This window comes from Myxine glutinosa, chromosome 11 (assembly GCF_964187855.1).
Source record: "Myxine glutinosa chromosome 11, kmMyxGlut1.1, whole genome shotgun sequence".
Classification (NCBI taxonomy): domain Eukaryota; kingdom Metazoa; phylum Chordata; class Myxini; order Myxiniformes; family Myxinidae; genus Myxine; species Myxine glutinosa.
In genome coordinates, this window is record NC_136271.1 from 109,445,587 (window position 1) to 109,472,246 (window position 26,660).

The 26,660-nt window shown below is 48.6% G+C and overlaps 1 protein-coding gene across 2 annotated transcripts in view; it reads right to left on the reverse strand.

Moving 5' to 3' along the window:
* The window catches only part of LOC137437004 (filamin-C), a 280,189-nt gene that overhangs the window by 124,271 nt on the left and 129,258 nt on the right, over nt 1–26,660 (reverse strand). For both annotated transcript variants that reach the window (XM_068131290.2, XM_068131289.2), the window contains exons 16-23: nt 22,480–22,603; nt 20,318–20,478; nt 6,301–6,391; nt 5,863–6,035; nt 3,460–3,577; nt 929–1,188; nt 517–763; nt 53–406 (exon numbers count right to left, since the gene is read on the reverse strand). In XM_068131290.2, the coding sequence (XP_067987391.2) occupies nt 53–406; nt 517–763; nt 929–1,188; nt 3,460–3,577; nt 5,863–6,035; nt 6,301–6,391; nt 20,318–20,478; nt 22,480–22,603 (1,528 nt within the window). The remainder of the gene's footprint in view (nt 1–52; nt 407–516; nt 764–928; nt 1,189–3,459; nt 3,578–5,862; nt 6,036–6,300; nt 6,392–20,317; nt 20,479–22,479; nt 22,604–26,660) is intronic.

A 26,660-nucleotide genomic window follows, 5' to 3' on the forward strand; every position in this document is an offset into this window, starting at 1 on the left:
GATATCTGCAATAGAATGGTTGCTCAAAAAATGAGTAGGAAAGAATGCATACCTTCTTCAAGGCCTTGCCCAGAGGCGACTACTGCATCCAGGCATAATTTTGGCTTTACATCTACGACAGTGGGAGAGCCTGTAATGGGGCGGCCATTGACGTTCACACTCATAACATGTCGTCCCTCACAATACGGTGTGTACGTCACATTGAAAACACCACCACAATCATGTTTGAGGTGCACATGAGCTTCCGGACCTTGATCTGGTTTCACAGATATGGAAAGGTCATCTGGCCCGAGTGAGCAATTTGAGAAATCGATGCAAAAGCGAGCTGGCTGGCCAATACGGGCATGCGTAAGTCCGGTACCTGACACTTGTGCATGCACAGGCTTCGGTTCTGGCTCCACAACAGCTAAAGGGAAGAAGAGGAAGGTGAAGGATTGAGTGAGCTGAGAGTTTAAGAACGTTGGGGTATTAGTAAATCGAGTGAAACATCTCCATGATGCAAATATGTGTGCGCACCTCTAAATGGTGAGCCAGAGATATGCTCGCCAGCAAAAAGGATGTTCACCAGATAGTCCCCTGGCTGCCGTGGAAGGTAAGATGCCTCGTATGTCCCATCCCTGTTGTCAACACACTCAAGCTGGGCTTCGCTGGGGCCTTCCACAGTCAGTCCCAGTTCCCCTGCCCCTGCAGCCCTCATGTCAATGGTGAAACAAGCTGGTTGTCCCACATGTCCAGAAGATAAACCAATACCAGTTGCTTGTACCTGAAAAAGAAAGGTTGGACACAACTTAGCAATTTTCCATTTTCATGTACCCTCACACCCACCAATGTTTTTGAATATCCGATTGTATCTCTCAACTCCTTATCCTCCTCTGGCGCTGCCTCGATAACACAAGTACTTCCAAAAAGTATTAATATGCAAACCCACCTTACATGCATCTGGAGGCAGCACACCTTCGAGCATGAATGGACTACCAGGTACTGGATGTTGGTCATAAAAGACCTCAACACGGTGGGGGCCCTCATCCTGGAGGATGAAGGTCACACAGTGTCGACCTGTAGGCTCTTCCTTGATGTGACAGGGTGCGGCATGGTCTTGCGCAGACATTATTACCACATCAAGTTGGCCCAGACCACCGGCACCACGCAGGTCCACCCAGAATGTTTGCTCCTTCTCCAAGCTAACCTCTGTGTAATGCACAATGGCAAATGGAATGAAGTGAACGAGAAAAGATCATTTTGTTGAGAGATATTGTAAGGTATTGCCCACTGAACTCCCCTACATCACCATGAGAAGGAGACATTTGTAAGGAGCAAAGTTTGACGTTTTAGTCTGTATTCTGAGCCTGATAATTACCAGGAAAATAATGTTTGGAAATAATTTTACACACAGAGACAGACTCGTTTTCGTTTTTCAAAACAGTCATCATTAAACTCAGCAAACTGATTCCATTTGTCTTTCATTAAATAATTTCCCCCAAAATGAAAATATTCAGACTAACTCAGAAATGACTCCACTCACGAATCTGGTACCACAGAGAGACTTTGGAATAAACATCAATCATCATTTTGAGTCATGTTCTGGCTATAAGGTGGATGTTCAAATGTAGTAAGTTGTGATCAATTTAAAGAAATCTTACAAAAGTATTTATGGTGAATAATTTAGGGTGAATATAAAAACAGGAGACATACTTAGGGCGAGTAAAAAAAAATTGGAAGGGAATAACGGAAATTCTCCGGATAACAGTTATTTGGAGGTCAAAGGTTATGCGGTACATTTGCCAGAATGGATTTTTATTTACTATAAATGGACGATTTGTGTTTGACTTTGTGAGTAATTAACGCCAGGTGGGGTTGACTGAGCCTGTCATCCTTCCGAGGTGGGCAAAATTAGTACCAGATAACTGGTTATAGAGAGGCATTGCATCAGCGGCAGACGCGCCCACTGAAAATGATGCAACAAGCAGCCGGGTGGCTGCAAACAATCCACCACCACCACTTTGTGAGTGTGTGTGTGTGTGTGTGTGTGTGTGTGTGTAGCATGTTTTTTTGTGGAGTTCTAATTGAGATTTCTGATGTGGAATGTGATACACCAAAAAGATCGTCATGGTCCCCTGAGTTGATTAGGCTCATTAACGACAAATAATCCAGAAGAATTCCCATGTTTTAAACGCAGTTCGTGTTAAGGTGTATAGAGCAGCTCAATAGGTCCTTCCACCTCATGGCATTCCAAATAGAAAATAAATACCAAAAAAAATGATAACATTGTCACAAAGCATATACTAATTAACACTAATAATATTAACAATAATAATAGTCGTATCTCTTCACTTGGTAATAACGATCGTATAATGCACTCCTTTTATCAACTTCTGCCTTCTTGTAAAGGCCATGGAGGAGGAACAACTACATTTTCACTTCAATGAACCATTTATTCTTGGACTTGTGCATTTTCTCTGCTGAGGTACCGAGTCATTACTGCAGCGGATTTGATGGATTTTTGGTGCTATCTTTCCTGCTGTCCTGTCCATTGTTGTTCATACATTCCTCAATTTGGTTATTCCGTTTTGTAAATGAGTTCAGGATTATGGTGCCAGCCATTGGTACCCAGGGATGGAGGAGTCAGAAAGCCTGTGACTCACAGACCCCCTTCCCTTTCTGTGAGGAGGGTGTCCGGGGATGCAATAGAATAAAGAAACGAATATATTTAAGGGATGCTGAGTATATTTGATGTGATCTACCCATCAGAGTCTTGCAGAAACCATACATTTTCACTGTACACGTTTCAAAAATTGCAGTTATTTTTATGGTTCAAGAAATGTCTCAAACTCTGGAAACAACTTTATGATAATGAGGTGACCAAGGGGCCCAACGCACCATGTTCCATTGCAGGAATATTTAGTTAATGAAGACCTGGAATTGGCAGAGAGGTGAGGTCTACTGAGAAACGCTGAACATTGGTATGATGAGAGTAAAAAAAAAAAAAAAAGTTTATCTGTTTCATTTGTTGTACTAAATATATTAAAGACCAAAGTTGTCCAGGTATTTTTGGAACAACCTGTACTTATAGATAAGAACGTAGATGTCAATGCAATGACAGGAGTAGAAAGAAGAGTTTTACAAGGGGCACAGAAAACAAGGTAAGTACAAAGAAACAGGAAGGACAACAAGAAGGGACACCACAACACAGCACAATGAGGCAGACAAAGAGGTTGGCAAACACATGACCAATAAATGTTAGCAAGAACAGAAAAATAACTTCTGGATGGGTATAAGAGACAACACGATATGGTAATGAGTCAACAACAGACTCAACAACTGAATTTATTATCTTTCCAGTGAGGTTTTGTAGTCGGATAAATTAATATTATATTGGAGGAATTAGCTGGTAACCAACTTCATTAATAAATTAATAAAGTAAATTTTAATGCAAGCATTTTTGCCCCACTAGACTCGTACTGGTGGCCAAGCCGTCCAGAGAGATGTTGTGCAGGTTGAGTGGAGGAGCTACAGCAACGGTGAAAGGACTCCCGGTCACATGATCCCGGCCATACATGACTCCGATGGACAATTCTCCCTGCACAAGATCCGAGGGATCAAAAGGACATCCATGAACCAACAATATGAAAGTGATAAAATCAATTGTGCAATTATGTGCTTATAGATAGTACAAGTGCACAACTTGTCTACTCACAAATACAAGGGTCAACATTAACCCTGGCTGGGTTATTTTTGACCTTCTCAAAGCCGGAGGGAGGGGCGGATTCTGTGGCAACCGTAGATCCAATTTTTATAACATTTGTATCAAAAGGTGCGCGAGAGGTGAACAGAAACAGTTATGAATGCTCAACACGAGAAAAAAAAACATAATTTCTGCTCAAATATGGCGAAAAAAGTAGCGGGGGTGTAGTCCGCCACCTCCCCGGCTGATTGGGGACAACCTACACTACTCCTCACTCTTTGCAGACCTGGACAAAATCACAGACTGGTCAAACAAGTGGAACATGTCTTTCAATCCTGACAAATCTCACTCTCTCACTATGTCTCTCCAAAAAAACTGACTGGACAACCCTCCAATCTACTTTCTCAACAATTCTCTCCAATAAGTTCTGTCACTCAAGATTTTGCGTCTCACTATCTGCCATGACCTTTCCTGGGAAAACCACATTTCCAAGCTGGCCTCCAAAGCCAGTCGCCGACTGGGCATCCTCCGTCGTGCGAAGTCCTTCCTTGGCACACCTGAGCACCTCACCACATACAAGGCTTTCATCCACAGCTCAATGGAATTACTGTTCCCCCCTCTGGGCTGGTGCTCCTGCCTCACACCTAGCTCGGCTTCACGCTGTTGAAACCAAAGCTTTCAGAATCATTGGAATCTCCCGCAATGAAGCTAACTCCGAGGACCTTTCACTCACTCACCGCAGGCAGGTTGGTGGTCTTTCTGTCTTCTACCGACTCCTCTCCGGCCTTGCTCCCCCAGCTCTCTCTGTGCTCTGTCCCCCAAATATTCCTACAGGTCGCACAAGACCTACCAGCAACCCTCTTATGGTTAAACTGCCAAAATCAAGACTCTCTGCTCACCTTCACTCCTCTTTTCTCCCACGTCTCGAACAAACTCCCTCGCTCTCTTCAATCCCACTCCTCCCTCCTGGTCTTTAAAACAGCTGTTCACCACCATCTCCTATCTTCCTCCATCCAAAACCTTGATCTTTTCTACCCCCGCGAATTCACCCCAGATCCACTTTTTTGAAATTCCAACTTCTTTCCTGGAAGTCCTTTCAGTGTCCATGTGTTTTATACGTCTCCCACCTCCCCCCAAGCCCTCTCCCTCCCACAGATCTCTCGATGTCCCTGCTCTCAAATGTTGTGTTTGTGTCCTTCCCCCTCTCTCCCCATCTTGTCTACTGCTCCCCTTATTATATGCTTTATGTGTCTGATTTTTTGTGTGATTAATGTTAGCTCTTTCACGAGCCTCGATGTTGTATACAAAAAAAACAAACAAAAAAAACTCTGCTGTTGGTGTTTCCCCCCTCTCTAGATCTGCTGTTCTTTTTGTCCTGTGGTGTCATGATCTGTTCCATGTTGTAGTACTCGCTCTTCCATGAGTCTTGACTATGTATACAAAAAGAAAGAAAGAAATAAAAACCGCTCAACTAGCATACCTATGGCCTTCAGAGAGGAGGTAATCTGTTTGTCCTGCTTTACCTGGCTTACAAGTATCACCAAGACGAGCAGTCACATTCACAAAGCAGGACAAGCAGTCCCAGTCTTCCCTCCAGAGATTCGAGACAGTTGTTCATCACTACCTCAGGTCATCCCCCATCTATACTCTTGATCTCTTCTACCTCAAGTGACTCCACCCCCAAGCACCCCCTTTTGCCAGGTTATTGTGATTTTTGTCCCCCTTTCCCTGACCTCTTTTCATTTGTTAATTGTCGGTTGATTTGTTCCTTTTCTATTTCATCCCCACTTCCCCCTTCCTCTTCTTGCTGTGTTTCATTCTACTTGTGTGCAGCTTATTTACCCCCCTTCCATTCTCACCTTCCCCTTGATCTCACTTATACTCTGCTATTAGTGTTTCCCCCTTTCCATTTTATTCCTTTCCATTCTGCTCTAGCTCTTCCACCAACCTCGATCATATATACAAAAAAAAAAAAAGCATTCCATAATTCATGTTTTACCCTTAATGTCCTCACAGCAACTTGGGATCGGGACTAAAATGCTGTCGATGAAAAGGCAGGTGCTGCTGACATCTCATGCATCAGGTCATGCACCTGTTTTGTTGTTGAGTGATAATAAAGCACCATAAGTGGGCTACTTTACCAACTTGTAAAAATGTGAAATACCTTAGTGCATACCTACCTGCTCCAGTGGAGTGTACTTGACTGTGTACGAATAATCATGGTTGTCGATGACTTCAAAGTCGCACACCGCCTTATGGCCTTGGCTGCGTGCTGAGAACTCCACATCAAGTGCGGCCTTGCCTGCTCCCTTTGTTTGCACCGTAAAGTGCGTTGGCTTGGCAGCCTCAACACCTGGAACACCAACACTTTAGGTCATGGGACATTCCTCCTGAAACACATACTAACACTACCCTCAGAAAACATCCCCACTGGAGTGCGCGCACACACACAATCTTCATCAGACGACCACATTTGCATTTGGTGTGTTCTCTTTCTCTAAAACCTGCAATGTTCCAATGCTATCTCGTGCTTTATAAGGCCACACAATTATTACAACATCTCCAAAAGGATTCAACGTGGCTAGACCCATTCCTTGGTTGAAACTGCTAACACTCACCGATCTTGCTCACTCCAGGACCCTCAACTTTCACCCTCTTGACATCATGTGAAGGGTCCACCTTGATCTTAAATGGGCTGTGTGGGATTTCCTGGGGAATAGGATAGGTGAGGCCTCCATAATGAAAATGTGAAAAATATATCTCTGTCCATAATAGGGAACAAACTTTACAGGCATTTCAGTGGTTGCCTCCTCACACTAGTTTCATAAACACATAGATTCCGATAACTCCAATGTTATCAAATTACTCCTTTTGTACCATTAACTTCGGGTTACCATACATCCGGTTTTTCCCGGGCATGCCCTCCTTTTCGGTCCTTAATTCTCCGTTAAACCGGGATTTTTAAATATCTAAAAATGTCCGGAATTTTGCCTTTTTTTTTTTTACCTTTTGCATTTTCAAAGGGATACTTTTTAAGATTTCGATAATTTTCACCTTATTTAAACGATTAAGCCATTTTTGTGCCTTTCTTATGGTTATGTAATGTTTGGACCAGGACAGCTTGGTACAAGTGCACTACTCCGTCATGGCGTAATTGACGTGTTCGAACAATGACACTCTCAAGTCCACTTCCTGTGCAACATTGCAGTGAGAAAGGGGTCCAGTGGCATGCTCAGTCCATGATTCAGTGTCTTTTCTGAGTCTGTACCATACACAGTTGTTTGATTTTCTTCAAGAGGTCTTTATTTGATATTTTATTTTGCTACCTCCAAACACAATGCCAAAATGAAAGTGTTGTGGCGGACACAAAAGCCCACTGGCGTGGTGACATCATCCCGCGCACCAAGTGGGCGGTGGCCACGCCCGAGGGGTAGGCGTGGCCTCATGATATACACCGGGCGCCCAGCCCGGAGCGGGCCAGTGTTACAGTGAGCTCCTGAAATAAAGACGCTTAAAGTTACCGCTTGTCCGCTTCCTCCTTGCTCGCAAGCAGCGCGCGTAATGCCGCGCTTTACTGGTGACCCTCGACGTTGGATCTGCCGGAGCGATCCTTCCACACGCGACGCCATTGCCATGGCCAACTTCGTCAAACTTCCGGAATTTTGGGAGGCTCAGGCCGAAGTCTGGTTCGTCCAGGCCGAAGCCCAATTTCAGCTTCGGCGCCTCACCGGCGATGACACGCGCTATTGCCACGTCGTCGCCTCCCTCGGGCCCGGCACGGCCGCTCGAGTTGTGTCCGTCCTTCGCCACCCACCGGACGGCCACAAGTACGAGGCACTCAAGCGGCTACTCCTAGCCACGTTCGGCCTCACGGACGACGCACGGACCGACCGCCTCCTGGATCTCCCCGAGCTCGGTGACATGCGCCCGTCGGTCCGAATGGACCATATGCTGTCACTGTTGGGCGACGAAGCCCCCGGTTCTCTATTCCGGGCGCTTTTCCGGCGCCAACTTCCAGCGCAGGTTCGCCTCGCGTTGGCCGGGACCGGGCTAACGGAACCCCGAGCATTGGCAGCCGAGGCGGACAGGTACTTCGCCGCTTCGGACACGCGGGCGAGAGTCGGCGTGGCCGTCACGGCCCTCGAGGCTGATGCTGCTGATGCTGCTGATGCTGCTGTTCCACAGCATCAGCTTCTACAGCATACGCAGCATGCTGATACGCACCTCGTGAACACCGCCACGCCCCGCCCACCGCCGCGGCGAAAACCGCCACCGCGGGGAAACCCGCCAACTCCACCGGCCTGGCGGAGCCAGCCGCGCTCCTCCAGCTCCACCACCTGGTGCTGGTTCCACGCCAAGTTCGGCCACGAAGCTCGGCAGTGTCATCCGCCATGCTCCTTCAACAGGTCGGGAAACGCCCGGGCCGGCGCTCAATAGTGGCGATGAGCGCCGGCCGTTCGAGCAGCCTGCTGTTCATAACGGACACCTTCTCCGGGCGCCGTTACCTGTGCGACACGGGAGCGCAGGTGAGTGTCATTCCCGCCGGCACGTCAGACAAGCACGCCGCGGGTGGGGGGCCCGCGCTGCTTGCCGCGAACGGGACGCCCATCCGTACGTATGGAAAAAGCTGCCTCTCTCTGCGGTTTGGAGGGCAGGTTTTCCGATGGACGTTCGTCACCGCCGACGTGCCCATGGCACTGCTTGGCGCAGACTTCCTGTGCGCTAATGGGCTCCTGGTCGACGTCAAGCGCAGACGTCTTGTCCAGGCCGAGACGTTCAGCTCGCTCGCTTGTGCGTTGCCCAGCTCAACGAGCGGCTTGCCAAGCGGCTTGCCGAACGGTTCGGTTCCGGCCACGTTGGTCTGTACGCTTCCGGCAGCGGACGCATTCACCCGCCTCCTCGCCGGCCCTCACGCGGCCCACCTTCTCGGCGGGGGCCGTCAAGCACGGGGTGGCCCATCACATCCCCACCGTCGGGCCACCGGTCTACGCCCGGGCACGCCGCCTCGAGCCGACGAAGCTGGCGGTGGCAAAAGCGGGGTTCGCTACCCTGGAGCGACTCGGCATCGTTCGGCGCTCAGAGAGCGCTTGGGTGTCGCCGCTGCACATAGTGCCGAAGCCCGGCGGGGGATGGCGACCGTGCGGGGACTATCGCCATCTCAATGATGCCACGACTCCCGACCGCTACCCCGTCCCCCACATTCAGGACTTTTCCGCCCGTTTGGCGGGCAGGTCCTTCTTCTCGAAGGTGGACCTCATACGCGGCTACCATCAGGTCCCCGTCAGGCCGGAGGACGTCCCGAAGACGGCGGTCATCACGCCATTCGGACTCTTCGAGTTCCTGCGCATGCCCTTCGGTCTGAAGAATGCGGCTCAGGCGTTCCAGCGACTGATGGACAGCGTCCTGCGCGACTTGGATTTTGTCTACGTCTACCTGGACGATATCCTCGTCGCCAGCGCGTCCCGCGAAGAGCACCTACGCCACCTCCGCACGCTCTTCGAATGCCTGGGCCAGCATGGCCTGATTGTGAACCCCGCAAAGTGCCGGTTCGGCGCCGCCACAATCGATTTTCTGGGGCACCGTGTCACCAGGCACGGAGCCGTCCCCCTGCCGGCCAAGGTGGAGGCGGTGAAGGGGTTTCCGCGCCCCCGCACGATCAGAGGGCTGCAGGAGTTCCTGGGCATGGTGAACTTTTACCATCGGTTCCTGCCCCGTATCGCCCAGCTCCTGCGCCCCCTGCACGAAGCTCTCCGAGGTAAGCCGGGCAAAGGCGACGTTACCTGGACCGAGCAGATGGACACGGCGTTCACGGGCGCGAAGCTCGCCTTGGCTAACGCCACCATGCTCACGCACCCGGCGCCCGATGCACCGATCGCCCTCACCACCGATGCCTCGGACTACGCGGTGGGCGCGGTGCACGAGCAATGGGTGCGTGGAGCTTGGCAACCGCTGGCGTTCTTTAGCCGGCAGCTTCGCCCGCCCGAACGCCGTTACAGTACCTTCGACCGCGAGTTGCTCGGACTTCACTTGGCGGTCAGGCACTTCCACCATCTGCTCGAGGGCCGTGCGTTCACTGCCTTCGTCGACCACAAGCCGCTGATCTTCGCGATGGGCAAGGTCACCGAGCCGTGGTCGGCCCGGCAGCAGCGTCACCTCTCGGCCGTGTCCGAGTACACGACGGACATCCGGCACGTCGCGGGGAAGGACAACCCGGTGGCGGATTGCCTTTCCCGGGCCGTCACCCACGCAGTCCAACTCGGCATCGACTATGCCCGGATGGCAGCGGACCAGGCCGCTGACCCCGACGTCCAGGCCTTGCGGACCGCCGTCACGGGCCTCCGCGTCACCGAGGTGCCGTTCGACGGCGCGGGCGCGGCCCTCTTGTGCGACGTCTCCCTCGGGCAGCGCCAGGTGTTTGACGCCATCCACGGCCTGTCCCACCCGGGCGCGAGGGCCTCCCAAAGGCTGATCGCCGACAAGTTCGTCTGGCATGGCCTCCGGAAGGCCGTCCGCGGCTGGGCCAGGACGTGCCTCGCGTGCCAGCGCGCCAAGGTGCACCGGCACACCCAGGCCCCGTTGGCCCCGTTCACGGTGCCGGAACGCCAGTTTGATCACGTCCACATGGACCTGGTGGGACCTCTGCCCCCCTCACGGGGTTTCACCTACGTCCTCACCATGGTGGACCGCACCACCCGGTGGCCGGAGGCCGTGCCCTTGGCGTCGACAACGGCGGCCGATGTCGCGCAGGCTTTCATCGCCACCTGGGTCGCCCGGTTCGGCGCCCCCTCAGACATCTCATCCGACCGCGGCCCACAGTTCACCTCGGAGCTCTGGGGGGCGGTTGCGCAGGGGCTCGGGGTCCGGCTGCACCGAACCACGGCCTACCACCCCCAGGCTAACGGCCTGTGTGAGCGATTTCACCGCTCATTGAAGGCCGCGCTCCGGGCCACCCTCCGCGACGGCGGCTGGGTCGACAGGCTCCCCTGGGTCCTGCTGGGCCTCCGGACGGCGCCCAAGGAGGACCTGCGCGCATCCGCGGCGGAGTTGGTCTTCGGGCAACCGCTGCGGGTGCCGGGCGATTTCCTCCCCGACTCCACGGCACCATGGTCCGCGGCACAGCAGCGCTCCGCTCTGCAAGAGACCGCCCAGAGGTTCGCCCCGGTGCCAACGGCATGCCACGGGCACCCACCGACGCACGTCGCCCCGGAGCTTTGCGCGGCGGAGTACGTCTTCGTCCGCCACGATGCCCATCGGACACCACTGCGGCCCCCGTACGACGGGCCTTTCCGCGTGCTGGAGACCGGGGCGAAGCACTTCACCCTGGACATCGGCGGTACTCCTGACCGCGTTTCGGTAGACCGCCTCAAGCCGGCCCACCTCGATGTGGACCATCCACCGCCAGTGGCCCGACCCCCACGTCGGGGCCGCCCTCCTGCGGGCGGACCCCCGGCACCGCCCAGCCCCGCCGCCACGCCGCCCCCCGGTCCTGCACCCATCCCAGGGGCAGCCAGGGGCATCCCACCTGGCATCCCTGCACCCCGGACGCCGCCGATCGCCAGGGGGCGCTTCGGCCGGGTCATTCGTCTGCCCCGCAAACTGGCCCTCCAGGTGCGCGGGAATTCTGGGGGGGCGCGTGTGGCGGACACAAAAGCCCACTGGCGTGGTGACATCATCCCGCGCACCAAGTGGGCGGTGGCCACGCCCGAGGGGTAGGCGTGGCCTCATGATATACACCGGGCGCCCAGCCCGGAGCGGGCCAGTGTTACAGTGAGCTCCTGAAATAAAGACGCTTAAAGTTACCGCTTGTCCGCTTCCTCCTTGCTCGCAAGCAGCGCGCGTAACGCCGCGCTTTAGTGTAAATTCACTGCAAGAACAAAAGACAACATTTCCGTGTTTTCAAAGTGGTCGAGAATAATGAGAAGCCGAGTGCTTAGTATGTATAGCTGGTACATACATCTCTGTGGCAAATAATGGTGTTATTGATTTACAATCTCATGTGAACTTGGACAAACATCAAATCCACGTTCTCACTTAGAGACTTTTCCCAGATTGTTTTCATGGTTTTGTTTAAATATTTATTTAAATATGTTTAAACCGCAGCGGTGATCCCCCCCCCCCCCCCCCCCCAGGATTTCCATGTTTTAAACGTTTCCCAGTGTGTACCCTGGATAAGAATAGGTACACCGTATCCCTGCATGTCGTAGGAGGCGACTAAGAGGGTTGGCGTCAGGAAGGGCATCCGGCCATAAAAAAAACATTGCCTCAAAAAGAGAACCATGACAATTACAACTACATGTGGGCAGGGTACAGCCCGAAGTGGAGATCTGAGGTTTGGGACATGGAATGTAGGGACAATGACAGGGAGATCAGGATAAGTGGTGGAAGTATTGGTCAGAAGAAGAGTGGACATATGTTGTGTGCAAGAGACGAGATGGAAGGGAAGTGGTGTGAGAATGGTGAAGGGTAGGCAGGGACAGAAATACAAGTTTGTGTGGCAAGGGTGCCTGGAGGGCGTGAATGGTGTTGGTGTCCTGTTTTCTGAGGAGTTTGTAGACAGTGTGGTGAGTGTGACTAGAGTGAGTGATAGGTTGATGATGGTGAAAATGATGATTGGAAAGCTCTTGGTGAACGTCATCTCGGGATATGCTCCGCAGGTTGGTCGGAGCGATGAAGAGAAGGACAAGTTCTGGTGTGCGATAGAGAAGCTGATGGAAAACGTGAAAGATGAGGAAGTTGTTGTGGTAGGAGGAGACCTAAATGGACATGTGGGAAGGAGTATGGATGGTTTTGACGGAGTTCATGGGGGTTACGGATATGGAGTGAGAAATGGAGAAGGTGAAAGGATTTTGGAGTTTGCTGATGGAGCTGATTTGTTGATTTGTAATACTCAGTTCCAGAAAGAGGATAATAAGCTTGTTACATACACGTCAGGTGGGTCGGCGACAACCGTTGACTACCTGATGGTGCGTAGGCGAGATAGGGGGCACCTCCGAGACACAAAGGTGATCCCGGGGGAGGAGGCTGTTTCACAGCACCACTTGGTTGTCTGCGACGTAAGGGTGAAAGGTGCGAGGAGAGCTCGGCGGGTGAAGTACCAACCGAGAATGAAGGTGTGGAGGTGGAAAGAGGTGACAGTGAGGGAGGCATTAAAAGAGAGGCTGAGTAGGGTCGAGGATGATGTAGTTGAGCTTGAAAGTGGTTGGATGTCAATGAAAGCTAGTCTGTTGGGAGCCGTTGGTGAGGTATGTGGATGGACAAAAGGACCACCGAGGCACTCGGAAACATGGTGGTGGGATGATGAAGTTGGAAAGAGGATTGACGAGAAGAGGAAGAAGTTCAAGGAGTGGCAGAAGGCGAAGGGTACGGGAGCAGAAACAGCAGAGCATGAAAGTTATAAGGCAGCCAGGAAGGCTGCAAAGAAAGAGGTAGCAAAGGCGCAGGAGGCATGTAGGAAAATGTTCGGAGAACGCTTGGATTCGGAAGAGGGTCAGAGAGCGGTATTCAGGATTGCAAAGCAGATAGCGAAAGAGAGGTGTGATGTGATGGGGGTGAGCTGCTTGAAGGATGAAGTGGGACAAATCGTTGTCGACCCAGATGGAATTAAAGGAAGATGGAAAAGATATATGGAAATGCTGGTGAATACAGAGAATGTATGGGATGGCAACATAGAGAGTAACCCAGTTTTAGGACCAGCAGAGAAGATAACTGAGAAGGAAGTTGAGGAAGCGATAAAAGCAATGAAGGGTAGAAAAGCGGGAGGGCCGACGGGAGTTGTGGGAGATATGTTGAAGGCAGCAGGAAGTTGGGGTGTGAAGAGAATGACAGAGATCTGTAATCTGGTGGTGAAAGAAGGCCGCATTCCAGTGGATTGGGAACTGAGTACCCTCGTCCCTCTATACAAGGGGAAAGGTGACCCTCTGGAGTGTGGCTCGTACCGAGCGATAAAGTTATTGGAGCATGGAATGAAGGTATTGGAAAGGGTGTTGGAGAGGAGGATAAGGAAGAAAGTGAAGATCGACGAAATGCAGTTTGGATTTATGCCAGGAAGAGGAACGACAGACGCGCTTTTCATTGTGAGGCAGTTGCAGGAGAAGTACATGGAGAAGAGGAAGAAGTTGTTTCTTGGGTTTGTTGATCTGGAGAAAGCATTCGATCGGGTTCCACGCAAAGTATTGACATGGGCATTGAGGAAGTTAGGAGTGGAGGAATGGTTGATCAGAGTAGTGATGGCAATGTACAAAAGAGCGCGCACAGCTGTAAGGACGAAGGACGGGAACAGTGGTGAGTTTGAGGTGAAGGTGGGAGTGCATCAGGGGTCGGTACTAAGTCCACTACTATTTGTAGCTGTGATGGAGGTGCTGGCTCAGAACGTAAAGGAGGGTTTACCGTGGGAGTTGTTGTATGCAGATGATCTGGTGTTGATTGCGGAAAGTATGGATGGACTGAAGGAAAAGATGAACACGTGGAAGGAATGTATGGAGACAAAAGGTCTGAAGGTGAATATCGGAAAGACGAAGGTGATGGCAAGTGGTAAAGCATGTGGTAAGGTGGAAAGAACTGGGAAGTGGCCCTGTGCTGTGTGTAGGAAGGGTGTCGGAGTGAACTCCATTCAGTGTACAATGTGCGCTGAGTGGGTTCATCAAAAATGTAGTGGTCTGAGAAGGTCATTAACCAGTGTGGCAGCTACATTCAACTGTAAGGTGTGCACAGAGGGAGCTGCAGATGGAGGAAATGTTGAGTTGGATCTTGGAGACGGTGTGAAGCTGGAAGGTGTGAAAACATTTTGCTACCTTGGAGACATGCTGAATGGAGAAGGTGGATCAGACTCGGCAACGGTTGCTCGAGTGAGATGTGCATGGAAGAAGTTTCGGGAATTGAGTGGCGTGCTGATGATGAGGGGAGTGTCGTTGAAGCTGAAGGGAAAGGTGTATGCTGCATGTGTGAGAAGTGTTATGATTTATGGGAGCGAGACATGGGTAATGAACGTAGAGCAGCAACGAAGGTTGGAAAGGGTGGAAATGCGAATGGTTCGACGGATGTGCGGAGTATCGTTGAGAGAGAGGAAGACAAATGATGAATTGCGAAAGATGATGGGAATAGAGTCTGTGATTGATGCTGTGAAGAGGAACAGGTTGAGATGGTTTGGTCATGTGTTGAGGAAGGATGAAAGTGACTGGTTGAGAAGAGTGATGGAAATGAATGTAGAAGGAAGTAGAAGACGGGGAAGACCGAGAAAGACTTGGCTAAAGATGGTGGAAGAAGAAATGCGGGCAAGGGGGTTAACAAGGAGAGATGCAGAAAATAGGGCAAAATGGAGAAGATTGTCATGGGGACCGCAAGGCTAACCCCCGCTCTAGCAGGGAAAATGGCCTTTTAAAATGCATGTTGTTGTTGTTGTTGTTGTGAACTTGGACAAACACATTTTTTCCAGTAATAATTCAGTATTTTGACTTGAAGAATGGCGGTTTGCAGTCAAAATTAATCGACGTCTGGAACACACGTAATGAGACTGCTGATAATGAGATGAGACTGCTGATAAGATTGCTCAATACGTAAAGGAAATTCTTTAAAAGTGTCCTTTTTTTTTTCCGGAGTGTCCCTCTCTGGAGTGTCCTCCTTTTGGAATGTCCTTCTCTGGAGTGTCCTCGTTTTTGGAATGTCCTTCTCTGGAGTGTCCTCTTTTTTGGAATGTCCTTCTCTGGAGTGTCCTCTTTTTTGGAATGTCCTTCTCTGGAGTGTCCTCTTTTTTGGAATGTCCTTCTCTGGAGTGTCCTCTTTTTTGGAATGTCCTTCTCTGGAGTGTCCTCTTTTTTGGAATGTCCTTCTCTGGAGTGTCCTCTTTTTTGGAATGTCCTTCTCTGGAGTGTCCTCTTTTTTCAAAGTGCCCCCCTCCGGAGTGTCCTCTTTCTTGAAAGTTCAAATATGATAACGCTAATTAACATAGCAGTAAATTGTGCTGACAAATTATGAACTTTTCCATTTTGTTCACCCATCTTATTATTTCAGTGTTCTCTCAAAATCGCATTCATTCATCCTATTCCAAATAGCCATCATTTTAAGCAGTTGAGTCTGAGGGATAACGGCACCCCTTCAGCATCACCGAAAGAGTGTTCAACATCATTTTGTTTGATGCATGGATTAAACATTATGGAAGAGTCCATTTCCATTTTATGCAAATATAAATCAATCTTTGTTTATTTCAATAGAGGGAACTGCAAAGCAACATATGAAAATCCAGTTTTAAAAAAAGGGCATCACCAGTCCATACTTCATCATATGAAGGGTCCACCTTCATCTTAAAAGGGCTCAATCCACATTTGCTACGACAGTCACATCATCGGACAACAGATGTCACGTGCTCGGGGGCACGTACGCGAACACTCACATGATGCACTCAGATGGCCATTACCAAAAAGGCAGCAACCACACCCCGAGAGAGCTGGTTGCTCTCCAAATTTTTACAGAGTACGACAAATACGGCTGTTAAACCAAATACCAATGAAACAGGACTTGTGCCATACTGTCGGAGAAAGAAAACCAACTCTGTATTTACAATTTACCCAAATTAACCAGATTACCTGAAACCTATCATAACTAAGCATGCTCACAAACAAAAGTTCACAAAATGCATCAGCAAAATGTCTGAATTCTGAAAACACGGCAGCAGTATAGTTTTTACGATGAATATTGTCGTGTCAGCCTGAACGGTTAACCCCGCTGGGTGATGAATGTCCGTAACAAGTTTAATTCCGAGAAGCGTAGCCAAAATTATAGCGATTGGTCCATTGTGCGCAGGTGAAGGAACGAGGTGCTTATCCGAACGAAACACGTGGGGTTTAATTTTTAATCACAAGTTTAAAGCCCGCTTGGAGTTTGCAAAAACGCACCTAAAGGACTCTCAGACTGTGAGAACAAGATTCTGTGGGCTTTTATGTGTCTTTCACTGAGGAGAGGCTTCCGTCTGGCCACTCTGCCATAAAGCCCAGATCGGTGGAGTGTTGCAGTGATGGTTGTCCTTCTGGAAGTTTCTCCCATCTCCACACAGGATCTCTGGAGCTCAGCCAGAGTGACCATCGGGTTCTTGGTCACCTCTCTTACCAAGGCCCTTCTCCCCCGATTGCTCAGTTTGGCCGGGCGGCCAGCTCTAGGAAGAGTCTTGGTTGTTCCAAACTTCTTCCATTTAAGAATTATGGAGGCCACTGTGCTCTTGGGAACCTTCAATAGAGCAGAGATTTTTTTGTAGGCTTCCCCACATCTGTGCATCGATACAATCCTGTCTCTGAGCTCTGCAGGCAGTTCCTTCGACCTCATGGCTTGGTTTTTGCTCTCATATGCATTGTCAGCTGTGAGACCTTATATAGACAGGTGTGTGCCTTTCCAAATCATGTCCAATCAATTGAATTTACAACAGGTGCACTCCAATCAAGGTGTAGACACATCTCAAAGATAATCAAGAGAAATGGGAGGCACCTCAGCTAAATTTCAAGCGTCACAGCAAAGGGTCTGAATACTTATGTAAATGTGATATTTCAGTTTTTTCTTTTTAATAAATTTGCAAAACTTTCTAAAATCCTGTTTTCTCTCTGTCATAATGGGGTATTGAATGTGGATTGATGAGGGAAAAAATGAATTTAAACGATTTCAGCATAAGGCTGCAACATAACAAATGAATACTTTCTGAATGGTGTGTGTGTGTGTGTGTGTGTGTGTGTGTGTGTGTGTGTTTGTGTGTATGTATGTATGTATGTATGTATGTATGTATGTATGTATGTATGTATGTATGTATGTATGTGTATATATATATATATATATATATATATATATATATATATATATATATATATATTGTTGTGGTTTTGAGTCTGTCAAGTGAGTTTAATAAAGGTTAAAGTCTGTCCCCCATAGTTAGTCACACAAGCAACATGTAGCCTCGCGATAGTATAGTTATGTCTTAGTATTTGTAAGCTTAGTCCTTTTCCTTTGTTTGTTCTGCGTTGAGTCGGAGCCAGGAGAATAGGCCCTACTTGCCACCGATTTTCCAGCCACCCTAGGCTCGATCCAGTTTGTTAAGCATTGGTTGATCATTGGGCGAGTTAACACGAGGCAGGCCTAGGAAGGTCGGGGCGGAGTCGAGGGGGAGCGACGGAAGCGCTGACGGTAAGCACGAGCCGCCAATCAGAGCTCGAGGGTGGTGACGGCGGCATGGCGTCAGAGGGCGTGGTGAGAAGAGTCGGGTGAGTTCCAGAAGGTTCGGGGGGCGTAGCTATAAAACCGGCTGCGCGAAAGCCCTCGACAGGACTAGCGGGGGAACACTTAATGAGGAGGACTTGCTGCGTGAGAGAAAGATAATAGGACTAGCGCGGGAACACTTAATGAGGAGGACTTGCTGAGAGAGAGAGAGAGAGAGAGATAAAGGACTCATGTTGTAAAGGACTTGCTGCGAGAGAGAGAGAGAGAGATACAGGACTGTTGCCTGATAGGACTAGCACGGGAACACCTAATGAGGAGGACTTGCTGCGAGAGAGAGAGATAAAAGGACGAGCGCGGGAACACTTAATGAGAAGGACTTGCACGCCAGGATTCGCAGAGGAACGCAGGACTTGCGACGAAAGGATTGGCAAAAGAACTTGATAAGCGGTGAAAGCTGATGAACTTGAACTTGTACGAGAACGCGCACGCTAACCAGCTCGGAGTGTATAGAAGAAGAGGAGTTGGCCGCTACATATACGCGGGCGCAGCCAGACGCGCTTAGAACAAATACAGCGCATTTGAGACGCGCGAGTGAACAAGGCTGAGTAACCGCCAGCCATGCTAAAGTCCGCCCTCTGCCGTTCCACCCCATCATCTGTTTGTTCGAGCGACGCGCTACGAGTCCCTGCCTTCGCCTGCCACCATCTTCGCGGGACGTGCCGGGGACCGTGGAGAGCCGGACGGGGACCATCTCTGGACGCGTTGGGGAACACCTGCCCATCTGCAATTCCTTGTGTGAGTGTGAGACGGGCCCGTTGTCCAAGGGATAAGTTAAGACTGCTTAAGGATTGCTCTGTGTCTCTTCGTCCTTGAACTGTATATACGTGTGGGAATAATTAAACCCATTTGTTCTTCCTTTCTTCCTGATTCGACCGTTTCTTTGGTTTCTCCATTTGACTAAGCGTGGCACGAATAATATCGCTCCAATCAGGTTCCACCATCTAAATAACTGCGCGGACCACGTGTACGCAATCCGCTCAGCGTACTCACATCACACGTGGTTCGTGCGAGGCTTGTTTCCTCGCTCCCAGGGCAGCGTGGGGAATTGGGTACGAGCGAAAAGTAGTCCCGAAACCCTACGCTGCGTGTGTCCGGGAGGGACGTAATAAGTCTCGGTTCTGCCAGGCCCAGTAAAGACAAGGGGATTAATCCCCCCTTGATAAGGGGAAGAAGGCCGGCGTAGAGAACCGCAACAATATATATATATATATATATATATATATATATATATATATATATATATATATATATATATATATATATATATATATATATGTAACTTCTGGTAGGTGTGTGAACCAGTGCCTCTGAGCCTATACACCATCCAGAAAACTTCGTCCGTCCGCACACACAAGACATTGTCAGAGCATGTTCTTTTGTATGCCTCAAATGTGGATGAAAAGAAAGTGGAAGCACAAGTAAGGAATCCCAGGTACCTTTCACAACCTAAACTGTGGGATATTTATAGAGTTTGTCAGCAATGTCCTTTGACAACATTGGTAGTTACGAACTGTTAAGACTGCCGAGGTTTCTCAGTGAAGGAAATCAACGGAAAGGTAATTATGTGTTGGATGGAATCGACCAATTCGTTTGTGGTTATATTCTTATTTCCTTCCTGTGGGTGTATGAATCAACGACACTGAGCTAATCCACCACCCGTGTGCACAACACAAATGCACATAACTCAAAATTGCGTGAATATTGATATTTGTTGAATTCCGCATGCACTGCTGTCTGGACCCAAGAGCTCTTAAATGAGGTATCATTCAGCAATATACGTGCTGTGGTTCCGACGTTTGCCCTACTCGGACACAATCATGCAATTTGCATTTATATGGGTGTGTGTGGGTGTGTATGTATGTATGTATGTATGTATATGTATGTTTATATATATATATATACTGTATATATATATATATATATATATATATATATATATATATATATATATATATATATATATATATATATATATATATATATATATATATATACATACATACATACATGTACATACACATGCACATATAAACGCACCTTTAGAGACACACATACATAGATATATTATGTACATGTAAAATATATTTTATATTATGAAGTTATAACTTTAACTTATAAGCAATTGACTGGTTTTCGAACTGCGCGGATCAGCTGGGCACCGTTTTTCATCGAGGTTTCAATCCTTTCAGCCCAGAACCTCCAAACGGCGGATCCACAACCCTGACTGCAGGTCTATGCGATAGTATCACAGTCATGGTTGGGTTGCATTGTCCCCAGTAACAACAATACCCTTGGAATGCGGTGGATAATTTTCTTTTTATTTAATTTACTGTGGAATATGTGCTTCTCAAGCCGTTGAGCACATCGAGTTGATGAAGTGTATACCTGCTCAGCAAAAAGAACCGTGATGGTGTAGTTTCCTGAAGAAGATGGCGTGTACTTCACTGTGAAAGTGCCATTTTCATTTTTGATGATGTCCAAATCCACACTTTTTTGGCTAAAAGGCCATACAACCTCTGTACAATAGATTGTGACCTCCACATCACCTGGAACAGCAAGCAGGAACAATGTTAGGCCTCCATTTATCAATCATATCTTAATGAACCCAAAAGTCCATGTTCCTTGTCTATTCTGCCATGAGGGTCTAACATACAGAAATATCCAGTATTTTGTCCCCCCCCCCCCCTCCCTCCCCTCTCCACCACGTTTTTGACTTGGGGGGGGGGGGGACCCCAAGTGATATCGATTATCCCCCCACAATTTTTTGCTAGAATATACCATTAAATACATTGCCGCGTACAATCCACACAAACCCGGACACGGGATATGTTCCCCAAATGGATCATCAAATTATTTCAGATCATCAAAGTTATCGCTTGAATGAATACTTTGGTGATGGGCATTGAATAACAGATGTGCTGTGCTGGTGGGCAATAAAAGATAACAGATTGGCAGATGGGCAATATGCTGGTGGGCAATAATAGAAAACAGATGGGCAAGAACCTCTTCATTAACAGTATGGACCTCAAACATCCGGGGCCTTCGCTCTTACCTGACTGATCTCTCCATACAGGTTGTTTCTGACAAACCAGACATTATCCGCTCAGCAGAAACCTTCCTCCTTCAAGATGCCCTTGACTCCTTAGTTTCTCTCCCTGGTTACTTATTCTCTCCTCCGGTATGATAGATCACTCTCCTCAATTCCTGCCCTCACTCTACCATGCCTACAGGAGTACCACTGGCTACAGCTTCCCCTCTGCTCCCACCTTTTCTTTATGCGTGTTGTACCGTCCACCAAACAGTGATGACTCCATCCATCTACACCACCGTCGCTAAACAACATGGACCAACTTTTATCCACTTATCCCAACTCTTATTCTCGGCACCACTTAACAACACGGCAGTCTCCATGTAAGCATTGCTATTGTGGTACTCGAGCAAATGCTCTCGGGCTGTCGTTTTCAGTTTTATTCAATCCTCTTGTGACAACTTCCCCCAAACAAATGTATTGTGTTAGCAGTGGCGACAAAGAACGAAGGAGAGGGAAGGAAAGATAAAAGAAATGTGGAATCAGGAGGAGGAGGTCCCTGCCAAGCGCATCTATGGCCCTACCACTGTGCATTCATTTTGAGGATTGGGGGGAGAGGGCGCTGCATGTTTGTAGATCTTGAAGAATTAGGATGGAAAGTAGAAGTATCAATAAAAGTATGAAATGCAGGAGCCCCCTTTTCCCAGGAATTCATCTTCTCGTTAATAATAGTAATAATAATAATAATATTCTTCAGACGGCATATTTCCGAGCTGCCTCGATCAAATGGCAATGATTCTGCTTCCATTCGGCAGAGTTTTACTTCCTGCAACATCCTTTGGTATTATAATTCTCGTAGCATGAAAGGATTCCATGAAAAGTACGTAAAACTACATTCCTCTGTAAAATAATAGGCCTGGGGTAGGCGTGGCTATGACTGTCAATCAGCTTTATGGGGGCGGAGCCGCTAGACACATTTGCCTCAGTGTCGGTGTTATGCGTGATAATGTTATGTGGGATCAAATAATCTCAGCAGAAATATCATGTCTCGGGAAATTCCTTGTTTTTCAGTTTTAAATTTATGAAAATAAAATAATAGCGAGGTACCAGTGCTACAACACCGCACACGGGACACGTGATCACGAACCCTCTAGTCACGGGTCAAGGTAAAAGCAAACCACGTGATCAATAAACTTTCTCGAGTCACGGTTTCTCGGCGCCATTTTCGCTACGTCGGCGCATCACTTATGCCGTCATATAAAACAGGCTGAAAACTAATGGAGCCCCCTTTTCTTAATTAAATTATTTCAAAGAAGCATGGCAAAGGTGGTCGGATTAAATGGTCAGAATGCATCACACCAAATAGTCTGGTCATCACAGGGTCTAAAATCAACAATTTGCGGGCTAGACTTGCCTGGGGTCATCACTATTGGCTTCGCGATTTGCACTTGTAATGTCCACCTTCACGCCCCCTCTTTTAAATAGCGAGCAACGTCCATGGTGCTTCGTGTGCGAGTACCTTGACCAGCTTCGCTGCAGTCCACAGTAAAGTATGTCGGCTCACTTGCTTTCACACCTGCCTTCTCCACACCAGGCCCATCCACGCGTACACGGTATGGATGGCTTCCTTCACCGATGTTTACCTGGGATCAACAGGTATCATTATTAGCTGGCAATTGCAATGAGATTGCCATTTTTAAAAAAGTCCCATAACATTAAACACTATTAGTATTATTTGGTGAAAATAATTTTAACTGAAAAAACCTCAGTCAATAGCAACCTCCACGTTTGAGGTCTTACCGACAAGAATTGATTTCAATCGTTGTCATAACTTTGTTAGGGAATCCCTGAGTGATGGTGCCCATTATATTGTTGCGGATATGAGGATCGAGTTTTTTTTATTGTGTTGTATTGTATACCAATTGTTGTGAATATTGCTTTAGTCTGGACCCTCCTGCCTCCAGTGTTGTATAAAGGTCAAAGGGCGCTCCCGTAGTTAGTTCAATAAAGCATACATGAAGGACACTATAATATCCCTGTTCAGTAGTTTATTTCCTTATTCTGTGTATTAGGTTAAGGCTTTGTCTTCCATTAAAATGACACTCCATTGCACCAAGTGAAATAGAGTAGATTCCCTTCATTCTTCATTCCCATTCCCAAAACCTCCATTTCCCCTTTCATCATTGCCAAGCCTCGATTGCCAAATTACATCCCCTCCAAAACCACCATTGAACATGTGCTCGGGTCGGGGAAGAAAGGCGTGCCCGCCCGTCGTCATCAAGGGCGGAGCCAGAGGGTCGCGCGACCAACCAGGGCCGAGGTGAGCACACCGATGGGCGTGTCCTGAAGGCCGGCGGCTTAATCGCCGGAGGCGCTATAAAGGCGCGCGCGCAAGAAGTTGTCGGTGGTCAGTGGTTGCGTTGAGTGGTCAGTGGTTGCGTTGAGTGGTCAGTGGTTGCGTTGAGTGGTCAGTGGTTGCGTTGAGTGGAGTAGTTGCTGAGTTGTGTAAAAAGATCATCCAGAGAGAACCAACTGTAAGAGAACCAACTGCGAGAGTACATTGAGATCACCCAAGGAAGCTTTGTACACAGCAACGGCTGATCAAGTGGACCGATGTTTGTTCCTGAGCTGGTGCTTTTCCGAACAGAGTCCGAGGCTGGCATGTGAGCAAAAGAACATAGAGAACATTAAGGAGATCATCATCCAGGGAAGCACAAAGCCTGTTGTAGTCCTGGCAAAGCACGCGACGTCCACAGCAGCAGCAGCAGCGGCGGCCACAGCAGCAACAACACTCAACAGCCGCTTGGGGCCTGGACGGTGGTTTTGAGCAGGGCCGCGAAGGAACGGCGGCTGCTAAACGCGCCAATCGTGCTGCAGGACCCCTTGGACTTTCCTCTCCCTCCAGCCATCCACCTCCCGCCAGTCCTATCATCATTCCCCGCGTGAGTCTGTCTTTGTTTGTTCTGTCCTGGGTATTTAATTAAGTTTGTATAAGCTAGATTGCACTGTGTCTAAAATCTTCTGTAAATTATTTTATTATCTTTCCTTCTCCTTGGTTATTTTTGGGTGTAAATAGAAATAAATTATATTCGTATTTCCAACCTTTTTGTCTTCTTCTTCTTCACATCCGTGTCGCTTTTGTCTTTTCCATATTGAATAGCTGTGGCGCGATCCGGCCAACGTTCGGAGATCGGGTTAATCGGGGTAACTGTTAGGCCGCGGTGCCATCCGCTCGGCAAACCAACATCCTTATCCGCGGGCCGTAACAATATTGTGAGAATACGTTCAGTGTCTCACAATGAAGGATTGTTTGAATGATTCAAAATTGAAACTAGGGAATGTCAGCATTACTTCCTTGATCTCCTCAATAATGAAATACATCATACTTTCTTTGCACTTTTTTTGTAAAGCGCAGTCCAGAGGGCAAAGCCATCGAGAACAGTGTTTGTCTGTCCGTATGTCCCCTCAAACGTACACCAATCAGAGCTGAGGATCTGATCACATGACAGGGTTGATGTGATGTCATTACGGTGGTACGGCAGCTGACCATGTTCCTTGGTTCGGCAGCTGACTTCATTATGGTGGTACGGCAGCTGACCATGCTGACCACATTCCGCCATTTTGATTACAATTTTGTTCAAGCCGAACATATCGTCGAACCTGTCATATATCACAATCGCCATGCTCTACCTTTACGTTTTTCATTCAGTGTGAAACAAACAAACTGATTGTTAAAATGATCATCTTCTAACAGTCTTCTGATGACACAGTACGTATAGGCCTTAGGCTTCGTGCCTTCATGCCTCACATTCAGGCCGCTTCAGACAAATTAAGCCAAGGTTTCTTAATACAGTAGTATCGCTTTCGTAATAATAATAATATAGTAAATATAACCATAACACTTTAATCCCTTTGTCATGAATGCAAAATTAATGGATTGAAGCAGTGTCGGGTTCATAAATCAATGATAAGCGGTGTTCGGTACTAATAACCGCTGAAGTAATGAATCGGGTACCATTTCCAATTTAATGAAGGAATGCGCTTACAGTTTATTAAAAGTGCTTAACCAGCTTAGCTATACCGCACAGTGAAACAAACAAAAACAAAAAAACACAACACCATCATGTACCATTTAAAATTTTTATCTTACAAATGCACGACGACGACGACGACGACGACGACGAATTAAAATCCCATGAATTCCTCGAACTCTGAGGATGACCCAAACGGTGGTGCTGCAACGTCATGCACTGAGGGACAGGCAGGAGAGGGAGCAGTTGAGGGTGTTGGTGAGGACACTGGTGAGGATGCTGGTGCCCACACTGGAGAGGACACCGAGAGGGCGGCAGGAGAGGATGTTGATGCTCTTGAGGTGAAGGGAGTAGGGTGAAAGAAATGGGTAATGGAGAGCTGCCTGGCAGATTTCTGCAGGTTTCGATGCAGCTCTTTGTAGGGGAGAAGCAAATCATCCAAGCCCCTCTTGAACTTGAGGTACTTCTCCATGACTGGGTCAGCGTTTTCCATCTTGTCGACAAGCGCCCGCATGTCCTGCAACAACTCACCCAGGAACTGGACTGTGATGTTAGACCTCGGCACCTCTTACTCATCACTGCCCGCCCCGTCCTCCTAGGAAACCGTTATAATGGCCTCCAACTCCTCCTCAGTGAGGTTGTCGCCATGTAAGGCAATGAGATCCTCCAACTCCTGAGGCTGCATGTCATCAAAGCCTTCCCCTCCCACCTGCCGTGCCAAACCAACAATCACATGCCTCTCCTCAGTGTTATCGGGAAAGCCAGTAAAGTTTCTGACTGCCTGTGGCCACAGGTTGTGCCAGCACACGTTGATGGTGGAGGCTCTCACCTCATCCAGCGACTCCTTGATGGCACCGATGCAGTGGACAATGTTGAAATCCTTCCAACACTGCCCGACGGTGAGCCCTGGGTCGGACCCTATGCATCCAAAATGCGGCGAAAGGTGTGACGGGTGTAATATGTTTTAAATGTTGAAATCACACCTTGGTCGAGTGGCTGGATGAGAGAGGTGGTGTTGAGCAGCAGGACGATCAGCTCGATGTTCGGGTGAGCCACGTCCAGTCCAGGTTCACGGGGTGGCCAGGAGTGTTGTCCAGGAGCAACAGAACCTTGAACGCAAAGTTTTTGCCCACTATGTACCTCTCCACCTGAGGGATGAAACCATTATGGAACCAGTCCAGGAAGATTGCTGCCGTCACCCAGGCTTTCCTGTTGGCCCTCAAAAACACGGGCAGAGTTTGCTTTTTCTTGCCCTTGAGAGCATGCAGGTTCAGGGAACGGTACAGCATTATGGGTTTCATCATGAAGTCCCCTTTTGCATTTGCACAGACAAGAGATAACTGGTCCTTGGCAGCATTGAATCCCGATGCTGTCTCCTCGCGCTTCGAGATGAAAGTTCTTGTGGGCATCTTTTTCCAGAAGAGGCCGGTCTGGTCAGCATTGAAAACCTGCTCTTGGAGGTCTCCCTTCTCTTCAATCAGCCTCGCGAGTTGAGCAGGGAACACTTTTGCCGTCTCGTGGTCCGCGAAGGCATGCTCCCCTATGAGCTTCACATTTTTGAGACCATACCGCTCCTTGAAACGATGGAACCACCATCTCCTGCTTGCAGTGAATGAAGTCGCGCTGCTTGTACTATCATCGCTCAGCGCATCATTCGTGCTGGCACCAC